A 17,793-nucleotide genomic window follows, 5' to 3' on the forward strand; every position below is an offset into this window, starting at 1 on the left:
CCACCGAGTCTGTGCCGACCATCAACCACCCATATATACTAATCCTACACTAATTCCATATTCCTACCACATCCCCACCTGTCCCTATATTTCCCTACCACCTACCTATACTAGGGGCAATTTATAATGGCCAATTTACCTATCAACCTGCAAGTCTTTGGCATGTGGGAGGAAACCGGAGCACCCGGAGGAAACCCACACAGACACAGGGAGAACTTGCAAACTCCACACAGGCAGTACCCAGAATTGAACCCGGGTCGCTGGAGCTGTGAGGCTGCGGTGCTAACCACTGCGCCACTGTGCCGCCCCATATTCTATGCCTCAGCTAATAAAGGCAAGTATCCCTTATGCCTTCTTAACCACCTTATCTACCTATGCTGCTGCCTTCAGTGATCTATGGACAAGTACACCAAGGTCCCTCTGATCCTCTGTTCCTCCTAGGGTCCTACCATCCATTGTATATTCCCTTGCCTTGTTAGTCCTCCCAAAATGCATTACCTCACACTTCTCAAGATTAAATTCCATTTGCCACTGTTCTGCCCATCTTACCAGTCTATCTATATCGTCGTGTAATCTAAGGCTTTCCTCCTCTCTATTTACGACACCACCAATTTCCGTGTCATTTGCGAACTTACTGATCATACCTCCTATATTCACGTCCAAATCATTAATGTACACGACAAACAGCAAGGGTCCCAGCACTAACCCCTGCGGTACACCACTGGTCGCAGGCTTCCAATCGCAAAAACAACCCTTGACCATCATCCTCTGCCTCCTGCCACTAAGCCAATTTTGGATCCAATTTGCCAAATTGCCCTGGATCCCATGGGCTCTTACCTTCTTGAGCAATCTCCCATGCATGGTTTGGTTAATTTTTTCCCAGGCTCATGCAGTCAAGGGCAGAAAAACACTGCATTTGCAGGTTTCTACCAGTGGAGTGGTCCATTATGATTTACTCTTAAATTTTTTTTACCTCTTCCTAAGTGAGAAAACTTTGACATCTCTTCATAGCGAAGCAGGAAGTGAAATTCCACCTATCAAATAGTTTCAGCAAAAAAAGTTCTGTATTACTGCCAATTTATTGAGTAAAATTATTGACAGGAATAATTTCACCCATACAGTGATACAACCAACATCATGAACTCAATGAATTTATGGGTAGGAACCAAAATCCTGCTGTTCTGTGCAAAGCACTCACCATTTTCAATGTTCTAGAATATGAACTATTACACTGACAATTCTCCATTTGTTTACTAGTTTCTAAAACCTTTAGCTACTCAACTTTGTTAAAATATATGCATCTTCACCCATCATGAAGAATACTGACATGATATGCTTGCAGATTCAGTAGTACTTCTGAGACATTTGAGAATGTTGGTTCTATGCTCCTTGCAGTACGTCAGGTCAGGGAGTCAACTGGAAACCCTCCCTTTCTAAACTGGGCTACAATTCAGACCTTCAGAGTTTTACTTTATATTGGATACCAGATGTTTGAATATATTTAGACAACAGATTTATCCATTGACTGAATCACATTGGCATAATGTGATTCAGGCATAATCAGCCTTAGGCATTTACTGTGTAAGTCTGAGGTGGAAGCTAACAGATGGAAGCCAAGTCCCTCATGAGAAAGTAGAAACTTTAAAGAGAAGTGTTACATCCTAGCTCAGTTAGCTAATAACTTTCCCATGTTACAATTGAAACCATTTTCCTTTCCTAAAGCATGAGTGCCCCAGAGTGTTTGTAATCATTTATTGCTTAGTCTTAGCCAAGATAATTAATTAATTGTATTATAACTTCTCTCCCCACCCAAAAAAAACACTGGTTCAACAGGTCTTTTAAAAGGATGGTGTGGCTGTTTGCAAAAATGGACTGTCTGCCTTAATTACCTTTTCTAATTGCCAGCACTTCCTCCCCACTTGTTCAGTGACATTTTTCTCATAAAGGTAGAGAATCGATAAACCTAAAACACTCAGAATAACACTGCTGTCACTGCAATTAACATAGCTTTTATTTGCAAAAAATGTTCTGTGATAAAAAAAATCCCAATATCTCTCAATATAAAAATGTGTGAATTGGAAATAAAAGTCCATAAGTATGGCAGGTAGAAATTGGTTTTGACCAGTTTCTGGGTCCAAAATAGATGGTGCACTGCAACCGCATGCCAGAAACCAATGGCCTGAGGCACACACAACATTGGGCCTCAGGCCTCATTTCAATAATATCGGTGAGCTGCCGGCACCTGTCGTACCTTCAAAAGCAGATCTTCCAAAGTCAGAGATGATATTTGCACCTGTTGTTTTGCTGCCACCGATCCTTCAGATAAGTTCTGTGGGGAAGAAAAACAGGAGAGGAGCATTTGCAAGCTGGCAGCAGCCCTCAGGAGTGTTGTAAAGCTGAGATGTGCACTCCTGCTCCTCCCAGTCCTGTAGTAAGATAAGTTTTTAAAAAAGCTCACTTTTTGGTGGCAGATGCAAAACCTGAGCCGAGCAGACCCAAAGGAGGTGTGATAAAGTGGTCCATGATGATTTACTCTTAAATTTTTTTGCCTCTTTCTAAGTGAGAAAACTTTGACATCTGTTCATAGCGAAGCCGTTCAGTGCTAGCCAATGTTGCTAAGAGGTCCTTAAATAGACGTAAGGCTCCTCATTAGCATATACAAGGGGTCAAAAGCCTGTTCAAGGTTGCCGCCCTGAATGTCTGAAAGTCGTTCAATGTCAATATGGTATCAGATGTATTTCCGGCATCTGTGGGGCATGGGGCATAAACCTGTAAAATTGATAAAGTTCTCCCATTTTCCATTTGGCACAATGACAACCTATTTCTGTTCCTGGGATTTTTATGCACTTTTTAACGTGTCATGCAGGCCCCCACCTGCCAAGAATGAGGCACCTTAATTTCGCCACATAGACATTAAACTTCAAATTGTTGCTGGGAAGAAAAGAGGACCTATTACAAGGAATTGCCAGGCCCTTAGCCGGAAAGACATTTTTGCATACTAGCAGACAGTGTTGGAACAAAGGAACCCAGTCCCTGCTCCCAATACACAAATGACGTAGTCAGACCAGTTTAGTCATGTGACTAACTGGCTGTGGCAGAGTTTTGAACTGAAAGTTTTAAATTACAGAAACAGTATCTTGAGGACAGAAAGCTCCTGGGTCCTGGATTGAGAAGGCCTCCCTCCTGCCTGCTCCCATCTCTTTCTCACCAGCTTCAGAATGCATTGAAGACACAGGAACCCCAAGAGAGAAAAGTCTCCGACAGTGAACAAGGTTTAAGAAGAATACTGGGCCCCAACGAAAAGCAAGAATTACTGACAAGCAAGGACTCTATAGTGAGCTCAAAGAACTGTAACAAACTCTTCAGATATTGCCTAAAACCTCTCCACTTTATTTTTCTTCTCTTTTCTGTCCCTATCTGCATGTGTGTATTGCATATGCATGCTAGCGTGGGAGCGTCGTGTATCCATAGGCGTTAACTGAATTGAAGTTTAAGTTTTAATAAATTTCATTTTTCTTCTTTAAACCTAAGAAAGCCTGTTTGTGCTCATTTCTTTACCTTATAATTGGAAAGCGGTGAGCAAGGATTCACCAAGGGGGAGCTCAAAACACAGTGTGTTTAAAAATAAAACCCTGTTACAGCAAGACCAGGTGAAGGCTGAACCCCTAGACCTCTTTCTCACCTGCTCATAACAAATATTATATGGATTAACTTTACTTTTCACTACAAAGGGTAATCCTATTGGTTTGATTGTTTTGTAACATTTTTATATTTTTAAAAGATAATCCTAAATACTTTTTAATGTAAATGTGGTCAATATCTGCTTTAAGTTTTGTAAAACCACGTGGGATTTATTCCGTTGAAGTATACAGAAGTAGAAATTGGAAGTAAGAAACAATTATACCTTTACATGGACTTTGCCTATGTTCATTATTGAAAAGTTTAGTACAGGCACTGAATTATACAATAAGCATGTGCCATGAGAAAGACATCCTATATGAAACTGACCAAGCCATCCCAGGTGTTCATGGCTCTAAATACCAGCTCCTCTGGCAGTGGACAAACTGAACTGAACTTTTAAAGCTTGTCCAACTCATACATGTGGTGAATGATTAAACTCAGACCTTAGTGCAAGGTTCTCATGCCAGGATTTTGGAGCTGATTAAAATCAGTCAAATCAATTTTTAAAAGATTACAATCAATAATCCTTTTAATATGCAATGTAAAATTACCAAATAACTACATAATATAGTAAAGTTTTCTTATAATGTGGTGGAAACTTAACTCACAGATTATTGAACCAATTCCTCAGTGAAGAGTGATGCAGAGAATATTAGCTGTGACATTTACATTCATTTTAATTGAAATGGAAAGAAATACTTCATTTATATAGTGCCTTTCACAGCCTCAGGACATCCTAAAGTACTTTACAACCAATTAAGTATTTTTGAAGTGTAGTCACTGTTGCTATGTAGGAAACATACCGAAAATTGACTACTTGCTTCTTAGATTTCTCGGTACATTGCCTTGACTTAGATAATTCTGTGGTAAGTACTAGAACAAATTATCTTATCTTTTTATTTGGCTCTCTGAATCTTTATTCTCCCAAAAGTAGTTTCTGGCAATGTCTGCTTAGTACCTCCCATCTGATTCTATATGCTTTTTCATGATCAGCATTTCTCACTACAGAGGCGATATACATGCATCCAAACATTGATACTTTGTAAAAGTTGCTATCTCTAAATTTCTTTTTGTTTATCTCTTTCCAATCGTTATGCTATCCATTGTGTTTACTTTGCACTACTTTTCTGATACGTGGGGTGGGGGGTGCAGGGGTGACTGTCCCCCACAGTGGGTTTGGAGGTGGGAGCATAAAATCGGGTGGGATGATGGTGGTGGGGGGGGGCCTCCACCAAAATTTAGTCCGAGGCGAGAAGGTCGGTGAACAGCCTTCCCGCCCCGCCACCAATTGAGGCCCTTAACTGGGTCATTAACCCCCAATTAAAGGCCTCTTCCTGCCACAGCCACAATTACCCATGGGCTGCTTCCTGGCTCTGGGGGGGGGGGTGAGGTGGTGGTGGGGGACCCTCATTAAAAGGCACAGCACCTGAACGAAGGACTTGGCATTGGGAAGGGGGGGGGCCCACTGAGAGCCACCACCACCACCCCCCCAGCCCACGACACCCCTCCCGCCCTGACCTACCTGAGGCCTGGTTCCAGAAACTCTTCTTGGCCTCCGGTAGGTGCACCTGCACCAGCAGGCACCACCTCCGCGGTGGTGCTGCAGCTGCCGGCCTTTGATTGGCTGGCAGCTCTGCAAGGACGAGACTTCTGGCGACAGGGTCCTCGATCCTGTGGAAGGCCCACTGCTGTCCACGTAACTGTCTGATTGGCACTATATTTCCATTTGCCTTCCGTAGAAGAGGCAACGCAGGGATCTCGGCATTGCTTTCTCCAGACGTCAAGACCCCCACCGCCAGGATAAAATTCCCCCCATAGAATTGGTTTGTACTACAGACAGCAGATCAATCCTTCAAATAGTATTGCTGTTGAAGATTTTCATATAAATGTAATTTTGTACATTGTCTATTAACACATTAGTTGATCTTGCCAGTCTCAACTGTTCCTCATACAGAACATTCATTCCAACAAACAGAAATTCTTTATAGACACAACAAGAACTTGTATTTATATAGTGTAATAAAAAAGTAATAAAACATCCAAAGGAACTCCACAGGAGCATTATAAAACAAAATTTGACAGCAAGCAACATAAAACAATATTAGGACAGATGGCTAAAAGCTTGGTCACAGAGGTAGGTTTCAAGGAGAATCTTAAAGGAGGAAAGAGAGGTAGAGAGGCTGATATGCTTAGGGAGGGAATTCCACAGCTTAGGGCCTAGACAGCTGAAGAACAGCCATCAATGGTAGAGCGATTCAAATTGGGGTTGCTCAACATGCCAGAATTGGAGGTGTGCAGATATCTCGTATGGTTTTGGGCTGGAGGAAATTACAGAGATAGGGCGGGGCGAAGCCATGAAGAGACTTGAAAACAAGGATGAGAATTTTAAAATCGAGGTGTTGCTTGACTGGGAGTCACTGTAGGTCAGCGAGCATGGGTGATGGGTGAACAGGACTTGTTACATGTAAGGATACATATAATATCACTTGCTGCAAAACGTGCATGATCTAAATCTCAGAAACTGACATTTTGGTATTTCAAAATCATATATTTTACATAGGAACAGGAGTCAGCTACTGAGCTCCTCGAGCCTATTCTGCCACTCAGTTAGATTGTGGCTGATTTGTACCTCAACTCCGTTTACACACCTTAGCTTCATACCCCTTGATACCCTTACCTAACAAAAATCTATTGATTCTCGTCTTGAAAGCTCCAACCGCCTCAGCATCCACAGTCTTCTGGAGCAAAGAATTCCAGATTTCTGTCTCAACTCTGTACCCGCTTTGGTTCCATTTCAACAACAACTTTCATTTTTATAGCACCTTTCACGTCATAAAATGTCTCAAGGTACGTCGCAGGAGCGATTATCAAACAAAATTTGACACAGAGCCACATAACGAGATATTAGAACACATGACCAAAAGCTTGAAAGAGGTTTTAATGAGTGTTTTAAAGGAGGAAAGAAAGGTAAAAAGGTGAAGAGGTTTAGGGAAGGATTTCCAGAGCTCAGGGCTTAGACAGCTGGAGGCAGAGCTGCTAATGGTGGAGTGATCAAAATGAAGGATGCTCAAGAGGCCAGAATTAGAGGAACATAGAGATCTCAATGAGTAGTAGGGCTGGAGGAGGTTATAGAGATAGGAAGAGGCAAAGCCATAAAGGGATTTGAAAATAAGGATGAGAATTTTAAAATTGAGGTGTTGCTGAACCTGGAGCCTATGGAGGCCAGCAAGCACAGGGGTGACGGGTGAACAGGTCTTGGTGCAAGCTAGGATATGGGCATCAGAAGTTTGGATGAACTCAGGTTCACAGAAGGTGCAAAATGGGAAGGCCAGCCAAGAGAGCATCAGAATTAGTCAAGTCTGAAGGTAACAAAGCCATGAGTGAGGATTTCTGCACCAGCTGAGCTGACAAAGAGGCAGCAATGTTATGGAGGTGTAAGTAGGCTGTCTTGGTGATGAAGAGGATGTGTGGTTGGAATTCAGTTCAGTATCCCTTAATACCTTTATGTAACAAAAATTTATTAATATCAGGTTTTAAATTTTGAATTAACCTCGCCTCAAAAGCTTTTTGAGGGAGAGAGTTCCAAATTTCCACTACCCTTGTTCACTGTCTTTATACCAACTTGAGTTACTTAGGTACACTGCAGGTGATCTGCAATGATAATCAGATGAATTTTCTGTGTAGATTTTAGTATTGCATCCTGGTTCTGCCGTCTGGACTTTACTGCATGTTCATGTTCATTACTGTAGTGTATTTATGGATTAGTGTATGTATGTCATAGCTGATTTTTACTACAGCTATTCCATTAACAGACCATTCTTGTACATCAGTACTCAACTCTAATGTTTCTTTATCCTGCACACATTCGACAAATAAATGATTAAATATTTGAAATAACCTTGAGAATAAATGGTTGCAAATCATCTTGCATATTAGCAATAACAAACATAGACCCAATCTAAAGCCATGCATTACCTCTTTATTACCACAAGATACCTCTGCCACAGTAGATGGCTACCAGCACTTTTGTTACTGTGGCCCAGTATAAGTCAGCACCTTGATCAGGGGAGCGGAGAGAAGAAAAGAGAAGGAAATTGGAAAATAAAAACAATGAACACAGCATAAACGTTTTGGTTGGATTCAACTCAAGGTCCCAGAAGTGTTTTCCCAAGAGAAGGGAAGCTTTCATATTTTTATTTGCTTTGGATTTGAACGCTCATTCAAATGGATCAAAAGCTATCATATATTCCTTTCTAAAATGATATCTGATAAATCATTACTCAGCTGGATCATATACAGTTGTACAAGGGCAAAACACTTTTATAGAAATATTATCTTTCATTTATTAACTGTACTAACAAACGTATTTAGCACAACCTGGGAAAAAAACTCAGGGGTTCAAAATTGTGCTGGTTCTGCAATTGATGGGTGATCCGCTCCTCCAGATTACCACCTAGACAGTGAAGGTGAAAATGATCCCCCTGGTGCCCTTGTCATAGGATGAGTGAGTCAGCTTGAATTTTATTTTCATTGATGATCTTTTCACTTGTCAATATTGGTAATATGAATTTTAGCTAGAAATATTGGGCAGTCTTATGAAAATCCTTGGTTTAATCCATGGACTGTCCTGAATTAGCTGCTGGAACTTGCATTGATGTAACAACTTTCATGTTCCTAAACACTTCACAGTTTAAAACTGGCCTAAGTGGAGGATTAATAATCACATTGGTGCCTCACTATCCTGTGGCCTCTGCAAGATTGCTCATTAGTGGATATTGAGTGAAAGCAGAATTGGGATCAAATGCATTATCCTAACCACCGAATGGCTGACTGATAGGGCGCACACCTGAAGGCATGGCTTGAGTTCTGGTGTTTTCTTTCATATTGATGAAAGTTGATTCAAAGCCATAATAACTTGAGCTGCCCCAATAGCCTGGTTGATAAAGATACTACCTGGTATGGTATTAAGCCATACAGACCAGAGGGACATAAGTTTAATTCCTGCTTTGCACTGAGTGAGCTTATCTCAAGCTTGGGTAGAAATTGGGCTTTACAATTACCATCACCTTGGGATAAGAAAGGCCGAAATCAGCCCCCTGAACATGGAGTTACATGACAACAGGAGCAAGCTTGGTTTGAGGCCTGCTACAGTTGAATAGCCTGTATTGGCTCACACATGAAAAATGGCACTGTTTCACAGCTGAGACAGTGACTTCAGGCAAGATGGGGAGAAAATACCGAGGGGGCAAAATTCAGTAAGGCCCAAAAACAGGCACAGGGATTGTGATGCGCGATTAACCTGCGCCGATTGCATCCGATGCAGGCAGCACGCAAACTTTATGCTGTCTGCTCATTTACATGATTGCAATTGAGTGGTTGCATACCTGACCAGGAGGCATAAAACTGTGAGAGGCTAGCATGAATACTACTTAAACCCAGCCTGCACCTCTTAAAGGGCAGGTGCATTTTGGCTGCAACAGGTGCTGGAAGTCATTCTAAAAGTCAGTTTGACTTGGGAAAGATCAGGAATGGCCTAACATGGCAGAAAGCAGGCTCCAAGATTCTCCAACACAGCACAGGAGGCCTTGGTGCAGATGGACAGCAGGAGAGAGCTCCTCAATCCATAGAAGGCCATGTGATCTGTCAGACAAACTCTGAGAAGGATGATAGCTATGCAGGTCAATGCCAGCAGTGTAGCCCTGAGGACCTGAATTCAGTGCCAAAAGAAGTTCAATACCCTCAAACGAGTGGTCATGGTACGTGAATTCATCCTCAAATGCCATATCCCACCAACTGCACCACTAGCCCCACACACTGCTCAATACAGCACACCCCCATTATTCACCGACCAACACTCTCTATCAATTAGGACTCATACCCAATATTCATGTGCTTCACCTCACCATGACAAACTTAGCACTGCTACAAACCTCACATCCACCTCAGCGAACAGATTGCAAGCTATTCAACCATGACAGCCATCTCAGCCAACAGATTGTGCAACACTCACTGATACACTTCCCTCTCTCTTGAAGGACAAGGTGGCAGCAGCAGCTAATCAGACACGGCAGCATGTCCTCACCCCTGTCATTGGTATGGCCAAGACTGATGGTTGAGGCCGTGGCCAGTGGCAGAGCTAAAACCATTCAAGATGACACTATGCTAACTAATCATCCATCTCACATCCCACTTCCCCCTTATTCCACAATCTCTTTTGATTTACAAGTTGCAGGTGGTTTAAGGATGCACCTCTGGCTTCCTCCCCCTCCACCGTCCCTCACTGCAAACGTCCTTTGTGCCTTTCTCTTTTCAGATTCCCAATAATTGCAACCTGGCCAGGCAGTGGAGCAGGAGCAGGAGCAGGAAGTGGTAGAGGAAAAACAGATTGATGATAAAGAAACACCATCACTCGTTATGACACACAGCCACCAGCTCAGATACTGACACTGAGCGTACTTTAGAGGGTAACTTAGAAGCTGGATCTGCACATGCTGAGACACCGTGAGTGGCCTTGCAGCTAAGCGGGGGAAAAGGTAGTGTAGGTGCCAGCTTGCTGGAGATCAAGGCTGCACATGGATTCTGCCCGAGAGGACTCAAATGAAAACTTCAGTGGGGCGGTGTACAGAAAAGGGCTGAAGGCTAAAGGTTTGCTCAGGTTGGGAAAAAGAACCCAACCCGAACCCGACCGATCCACAGCGGACCCGAGCCCGACCCGGCCCAAGTCCCTCCAATTTCGCCCCGACTCAACCTGACCCAAGCCCAACCTGGTCATCCCTTTCCTTACCTTCCAACTGGGAAGCTCCACGAAGCTGCAGAGCATGCGTGATGACGTCATAGTGACGTCACTCGCTCACTGCGCAGACTCAGTTTCATCCCGGACTCCCCGCTCAGGTAAGTTTTTTATTTTTAACACTTACCGGCAGAGCACTTACCATGTGCGTCTGGCCTGACCTGGAAGAGGGGCCCGACCCAACCCGAACCCGACACATGTCGTTGGGTCCCATCGGGTTTGGGATTGGGTAGCAGGCCTTTACTGAAGGCCATGCACACAGAAATGCTTGATGCATTTGAGGCCTGCCAGAAAGACTGCAGTCACTGTCAAGGAGCATGGAGGAGTCTGGAACCAACTTTGCTCAGGGCTCTGTGTCGAGGTTGGAGCCCATTCTTTCCAGCATAAAAATGATGGCCAACTCAATGAGAATACTTGCAGACCCAACCAGGATGCAACATCTGATAGCCAATGTCTTAGCTTCCATGGCAGCACCAACAGAAGCCATGCAACATCTTAAGTGCTGCTGTGGAAGCTCAGACTGAAGTCATGCAAGCTCAGCTTGCTACCACGCACGTTCAGACTGCTGCCATCATAGCTGCAGATACCAGTGCCCAAAGGGGCTTACAGGGTCTCACAGCAGTCCAACAATCAGTGCTCCAGCAGATCACTAGGTTTACTGAGGTACCGCCTCAGAGGCTCCATGAAGCACAAACCTGCTGTTCTCTCTCAGGATAGCAACATTAGTCCACCCACTACTGCCCATCCACCAGTGCCCTTGTTGTTCCCTGTCAGTCAGCCAGCCCAGACTGCTGCAGTCCAAAGCCAAGCCTTCTAGGGCCAGAGCTGCCCAAGGTCTTCCTGCAAGGCCATCTGCAGTCTCCCCCCACTGAAAGTCAGCAGCCTTCTGGGTGGCATTAAACCTTGCAAAGGCACATGAAATACAGGCACTAGGGGAATGCAAAAGGGTGATTAGTTGACTTTCTATGGAGTATTGGATGGTTTGTTTGATAAAGTTGGCTTGAAATGTTTGTTTTGAGGTGGCTTTTATTTCAGCATTGTGACCAAGAGGACACTGTGATGGTCCATAACAGAAGGATAGTAAGGTGTGGAACTGTTGTTGAATGAGGAATTGTATTCACTGCATCATGGACAGCCCAGCTTGAAAGGGAATATATTGAATGCCTCCTCCACCTTAGCTTCTTGCCATATACCCAATGGTAAGGGCTGTTCTTTCATGATGAGGTTGTGCATGATACAGCAGACCACGACGAATCATGACACATGTTCTGGAGAGTGCTGCAGGTCTGCAGAGTAATCCAGGCAGCAGAAGTGTTGCTTAGGCACCTCAATGGTCCGCTCGATGCCATTCCATGGCTCTTGTTGTATGCATGCTGCTGATGTTTGCGTGGATTGTACAATGGAGTCATGAGCCAAATGGTCAGCAGATAGCCCTCATCAGCCAGTAACCACCCTCTTGTCTCTTGTGGTGGCTCCAATGCTGATAGTACAATCAACTGGCACAGATTAAAGGTATCATGATTGCTGCCAGGAGACCGGGCATTGATCTTCATGATGCGCTGAGCATGGTCAAACACCAACTGCACATTGAGAGAGTGGAACTCTTTGGGGTTGCAGTACATCTCTGAATTTAGATGCAGCACCTGCAAAGCAACATGTGTGCAGTCAGTGGCACCCTGCACCACAGGGAGGCCTGTTATCCTGGGGGAGCCATGTTTTGCATGCTTTTCTCTGGAAGAAGAGAAGGCAATGTATTCCCCTTTCTTCATGGCCATGGTCACCTTCACAGCAGCTGGCGGTGCTGTTCTCGCCCTGCTCTGAGGCCCCGGGTCTGCCTGCAACGGATGGAAGATTTCAGTGAAATAGAGGCTTTGAAAGCACTGTTCCTCACCGATGTTGAGGTAGGAGAATTGCTCCCTGAAGACCCTTGGCCGATATGGCTTCCTACTGAGAACCCTTGAAGTCAGAATCAAGATCTTCACCATGTGCCACACCACTCCCTGTAGACTTCACCAATTTTAAATGACAGCACAAACCACCAAACACTTCCACTAGCTCAGCAGCAACCAGTTGTAAGCAATCAGCAACTAATTTGATAGTGGTTGGTGATTCCTTTATATAGGGCTGGTGGGGTGGGGGGAGGTGTCCTTCCTGCTGCTGAATGCATGTTCAGTCATGTGGGGTGGTTAAGCGAGGGGTTAGCTGGAGTGCTGATTTTGAAAATGGCACCACTTCAGTCAAATCAGCATTATAGGCCGGTTGATGTCACGATTTGCCTTCTCTGCATACTTCCAAAACACACTCCTAGTGCTGGCACTGCTGACCTACCCAAAATGGCATCCAGTGCAACACACACCAGAAGTGTGCATAAGCAACAGGTTGCCATTTTGGATGTGAATCGAAGTACAGGCGCTATAGAGCCAAATTTTGCAGCACTAATATTTCCACATCATAAGACACAGAAGTAACTAAATGGAAAAATTGAGATTGTGTTAAAAATGGAACTTTTTAAAATTTTAAGACAGCCCACTGAAAAAATAAAATGTCCAACTCAAAATAAGATAGGTAGCAATCCTAAACAGCAGGTGATGGGCAATAACAGTTCAATCCCATAGAAGAGAACACTCCACTGCCTATTCCACCCCCCACCGCCCCAATATAAATGGAATACTCCATTATCATGAAGTACCCCAGCCACAAGCCAGGTTGAGGACTGATAAAAATTTGTCATTATTGAAGCTGGCAGACTTGGGCATTAGTTATGATAGGGGTTAGAATCTGGAACTACAGAAATGGAAAATTAACGTTTTTACTATTTATGTCACAAAATCAGGAGACAAGTAAATTGAAAACCTGCAGATTGATATGGAACAGTGATATTCAGCATCTGATGGGATGTTTGTGACTAATACAATAAATAGCCTTCTTCCCTCTTTCTAATCTGGAGAGTGGTATTGTATTTCTCCATTACTATCTATCATTTGTGATTCTCTTTTTAAAAAGTCTGTCTTTCCCTTTGTTTTCAGATCAATAGATGATCTCACAAGGCTGTTCAATGGTGCATGTTGATATAAGAACGGTGGTAGAATGATTCAGTCCACAATGAAGCTAAAAGAAAACTAAATATATAGAATATCCTTTGCAGCTCAAAATATCATCATACGCATTGCCACAAACATAAACAAGAATCACTTTTCTGCTAATGTTGAATTTTATGAATATATAGAAGATTCACTTTTGATTTCTACTATTGGAATAAATGCTTAAATCCTCTTCAGTGTTAATTTTGAGCTGAAAGCAAAGAGGCAGAGTTGGCATCTATATATAACATTCTCATGTCATCAATATGCATTTGGTTTTGCACAGAAATTTGTTTGGTATTTGTCATCCTATGAAGACATGCAGAATTTTGAAGTCTTTCAAACGACTTTGATGGTGCGTGGAAATTAAAATTAGCAGGGAATGGTAGTAATACAGGTACACAGGGCATATTCTGCCATATTCTTTAATTAAATATCTGTTATATGTCTCTTTGAGTTGATCTGTTTTTTTCTAATGAATCTTTTACCATAGAAATGCATAACTGAAGGTAGAGACAGCGCAGATGGAGGAAGGTATTTTGGAATAAGACTGGATAAAAGGATTATAACCGAGAAATAGAGGCCCTGGGATAATTGCAAAGAGGATTATACAGTAAAACTGGAGACGACTGTAGGTGACCAGGAGAGAAGGAATCAGAGAACAGAGTAACTCTACACTCCCGCAATAAAGAAAGAGGACACCTCGCCAACCCAACTGCAGGAAAAGCTATCACGTGTCACCTGGTTTTTCACCTGAAATATCGCACAAGAATTTAGCGGGACAAGTAGCTGGTGAGCAAAGCAGAGGGATGTATTTGAGAGACTGGGCACGCTGGTGTACAAAGGTGAACTGAAAAAAAAAATCAAGGACTTTACAGCCAACAAAGTAAGTCTGAAGAAACGTATCCACTGGAGCACGAGGGAAGGAAAGGAATCACACAAAAAGGACCACTGTTTCACATAAAACTTCCTTTGTTGCGCCAGCAAGCTCTGCTATTAATTACAAAGCACTGGCAGTTTATTAAAATCTGTGAGCCTATAATCCTTGGCATGAACAATTAGAGCAGACTGCAGCATCTGAGACAAGGACTTTTTTCATAAAACGTCGACGTGTACAAAAGCCAATCTGAAGTACGAAGTCTTCATAACATGCAAATTCATTTCTGAGGTATCGTTTGGATAATTGCAATTAAAGGCATTATAAAACACTGTAAATGAGCTAAGAGGTTAGACAACTGGGCATTTTAGCTGACGTCATTGACTGCTTTTATAGGATTTCGGTGTTTTAGCTGTTTGGTTTACTTTAAATCTCAGGAGCATATCAAAAAGGTGCCTGTATTTTTTTGAGCTCTCACAAAACAAGCATTCTAAAGTTCCACAGCCAGAAGGAAAATAACCTGAAAGAAAAGAAATGCCGACTAACGGAACCCATCAAGCTTTAAAGATTCAATTTGGCTTAATCAATTGTAACAATAAGTACCTGACTGCAGAAGCATTTGGTTTCAAAGTCAATGCATCTGGTGTCAGCCTAAAGAAGAAGCAAATCTGGGTGCTGGAACAAGACGAAGGAAACAACTCTGTGGTCTTTTTCAAGAGCCATCTTGGGCGCTACCTTTTGGCTAATAAGGATGGCAATGTGTCATGTGAGGCAGAGAAACCCGACGTTGACTGCAGGTTCACGGTTATTGCACATGCTGATGGCAGATGGACTCTACAGTCTGAACCCCACAAGCGGTACTTTGGTGGATCTGAAGACCGTCTCTCTTGTTTTGCACAGACTATTACAGAGTCAGAACTTTGGTCCATCCACCTGGCCAGCCACCCTCAAGCCAATCTTCTAAGTGTCAGTCGAAAAAGATACGCCCATCTCTCAGTCCAAGAAGATGAGCTGTCTGCTGACAGCGACATACCTTGGGGCGTGGATGCTCTCATCACCTTGATCTATCAAGAGAAGAAATATAGCATCCAGACTTGTGACAATAGGTTTCTCAGAAATGATGGAAAACTGATTAAGAAGCGTGATCAGGGCACTAGCTACACTTTGGAATTTAAAGCTGGGAAGATCGCTTTCAAGGATCATGAGGGAAAATATCTGAGTGCAATGGGGCCAATCGGTACTCTAAGATCTGGACGAAACTCCAAGCCTGGCAAAGATGACCTTTTTGATTTGGAGCAGAGTCATCCTCAAGTGGTTTTACGGGCTTCTAATGGCCGCCTAGTGTCCATCAGACAAGGTGAGATACTTTGCAGGTTTACAGCCTACAGTTAAAAACTACAATCACTAAAATTTAGATCCTACCTTCAGAAGAGCATATTCTTGTTATGAATTTATTGGGATTTAAAATGTGAAAGCTAGTACTTATTCAGCCATCATTGCAGTGTGAAAGGAGAAAAATAATAAATTCATCCTTTTGGGAAGCAATAAAAACGTTTGAGAACACTTCAAGGAGATGGAGTCATTTCGATTTCAATTAAATTTTTAAAAAAGTGATGCAGCTTACTTTGCTAAGTTAAATATAGGGCTATGCAGGCAAACAAAAAACAATTTTAAGATTTTGGAATGAAATTTTGTTTATAGAAACCAATACTTTTATATTGCATAAAGTTTGCCATTTTGAATTATGCAGCAGGTCTGTTAATCAGATACTCTAATTTTTCTTCTCGATTTACTAGAGCTTACTAGCTTAGGAGCTTCAAAGAAATTCTATATACACTGCCCATGAGATAGGCTAATAAATAAGTGGTCTCAGGAAGTGTTTTTTTTCCATATCATCCTGAATATTTTTTGTATATTGCAATAGGTTTTGATGAATAGAATATTCCAGTGACAATGAAGTGTTAAGAGAACTGTATATTGTCATACTGCCCTAAATTGGGCTTGCAACCAAAGAAATTATTGGAGTGCTTCTTCTTTGGCCTCCTTATCTCGAGAGACAATGGGTATTTTCCAGCATAGATTTCCTTTTCTTTTCCAATTTTATATATACTGATTCATTCATTAAAAATACATTGTAACTAGCATATGATGGGATAACTGGAATACCTGCAAACTGGCGAATCAGAGGTGGTGAATGTACAGTTCTCCAATACAGTCAGGAAGATGTGCAGCCAGCAGTGTGTACTCCCTTTCTAATGTTCATACACAAAGGATAGCGATAGAGACGAAGTTTTGGAGGAGGCCTGATCCCTGTGCAGATATACCACAACAGCGTCAACACCTTCAAAGACATCAGGCTGTACCATTTGTTTAATGAAATTAATAATGCCCACTATTTCATAAAGATTTACACCATGAAAATAGTCATTGAAAGTCAAAGCTCAGCAGTTTGAACAGCTTTTTCCTGAACCCTAGCTGCAGATTCCCCTTTTAAAACAACTTTCACATTACAAAACTTCAGGCTGAAGATATATAGGAGCAGCATAAGTGCTGAGCTGTGATTGACTGGGACTTCTGTCCCTGGTTCTGCCAATTTCTTGGGCTCAGTGGGAGGTCCCTTCATTATTATTGCAACGGCAGGCACCAATGCCATTAGGAGCCCAACTAGAACTTTTACCACAGAAGAGAGACCTGAAAGTCCAATGGAAGAGTGGCTGGACAAGGATTGCTGAGGACCTCTGGAAAATATCATTACGTTAATCATTTGAACAAAATCCCAATCTTTTCAGGCTACAATCCCATTTGGTCCCCTAGATGGACTCCACTTCTGCCATTCGAATGATGGGTACACCTGGTCTCACCAAGTATATTTCCATCAATCATTGGCTGGATTGTTCTGAGGGCTGGGTACTTGAGGACTCCTGATGTCGGTAGACCCTGATCTCAATTTTGCTGATGACCTTGGTTGGTACAAGTGGAGGCTTTGTGCCGAAACAAAGCATCCTGGAAACCCCTGTGCATATCTGGGGGTCAGGCTAATTTTGAGCCCTCCCTACACACTCCTTCCCCTCCCGGCTGGTGGCCCTCATTAGGCAGTGGAAATAGTGTGAATTCAACTCAGGAATGAACTTTGTAGTATTCATCACTCACACTGTTGCCACACTGGTAAAAATTCTGACCCCTTTCTTTTCCCATGCCTTTAATTTCCAACTTGGTGGATACTAGTGCCTGTTCAGTGTAAACATGAGCCGCACTGACACAACACTGTGCCTTTCATCTGTGTTATTTTGTCTTCTGGATAAATTACGACCACATACTCAGCTTAAGCACTTCCACACCAGATATAACACAACCAAATACAGAAT

General features: G+C 42.8%; 1 protein-coding gene across 1 annotated transcript in view; it reads left to right on the forward strand.

The window, feature by feature from the left end:
* The first annotated feature begins 14,151 nt into the window (after positions 1 to 14,151).
* LOC137384332 (fascin-2-like) overlaps positions 14,152 to 17,793 on the forward strand; it is a 59,988-nt gene continuing 56,346 nt past the window's right edge. The window contains exon 1 of the mRNA XM_068058210.1: positions 14,152 to 15,785. Coding sequence (XP_067914311.1) covers positions 14,963 to 15,785 — 823 coding nt within the window. The 5' untranslated portion in view covers positions 14,152 to 14,962. The remainder of the gene's footprint in view (positions 15,786 to 17,793) is intronic.

This window comes from Heterodontus francisci, chromosome 26 (genome assembly GCF_036365525.1).
Source record: "Heterodontus francisci isolate sHetFra1 chromosome 26, sHetFra1.hap1, whole genome shotgun sequence".
Classification (NCBI taxonomy): domain Eukaryota; kingdom Metazoa; phylum Chordata; class Chondrichthyes; order Heterodontiformes; family Heterodontidae; genus Heterodontus; species Heterodontus francisci.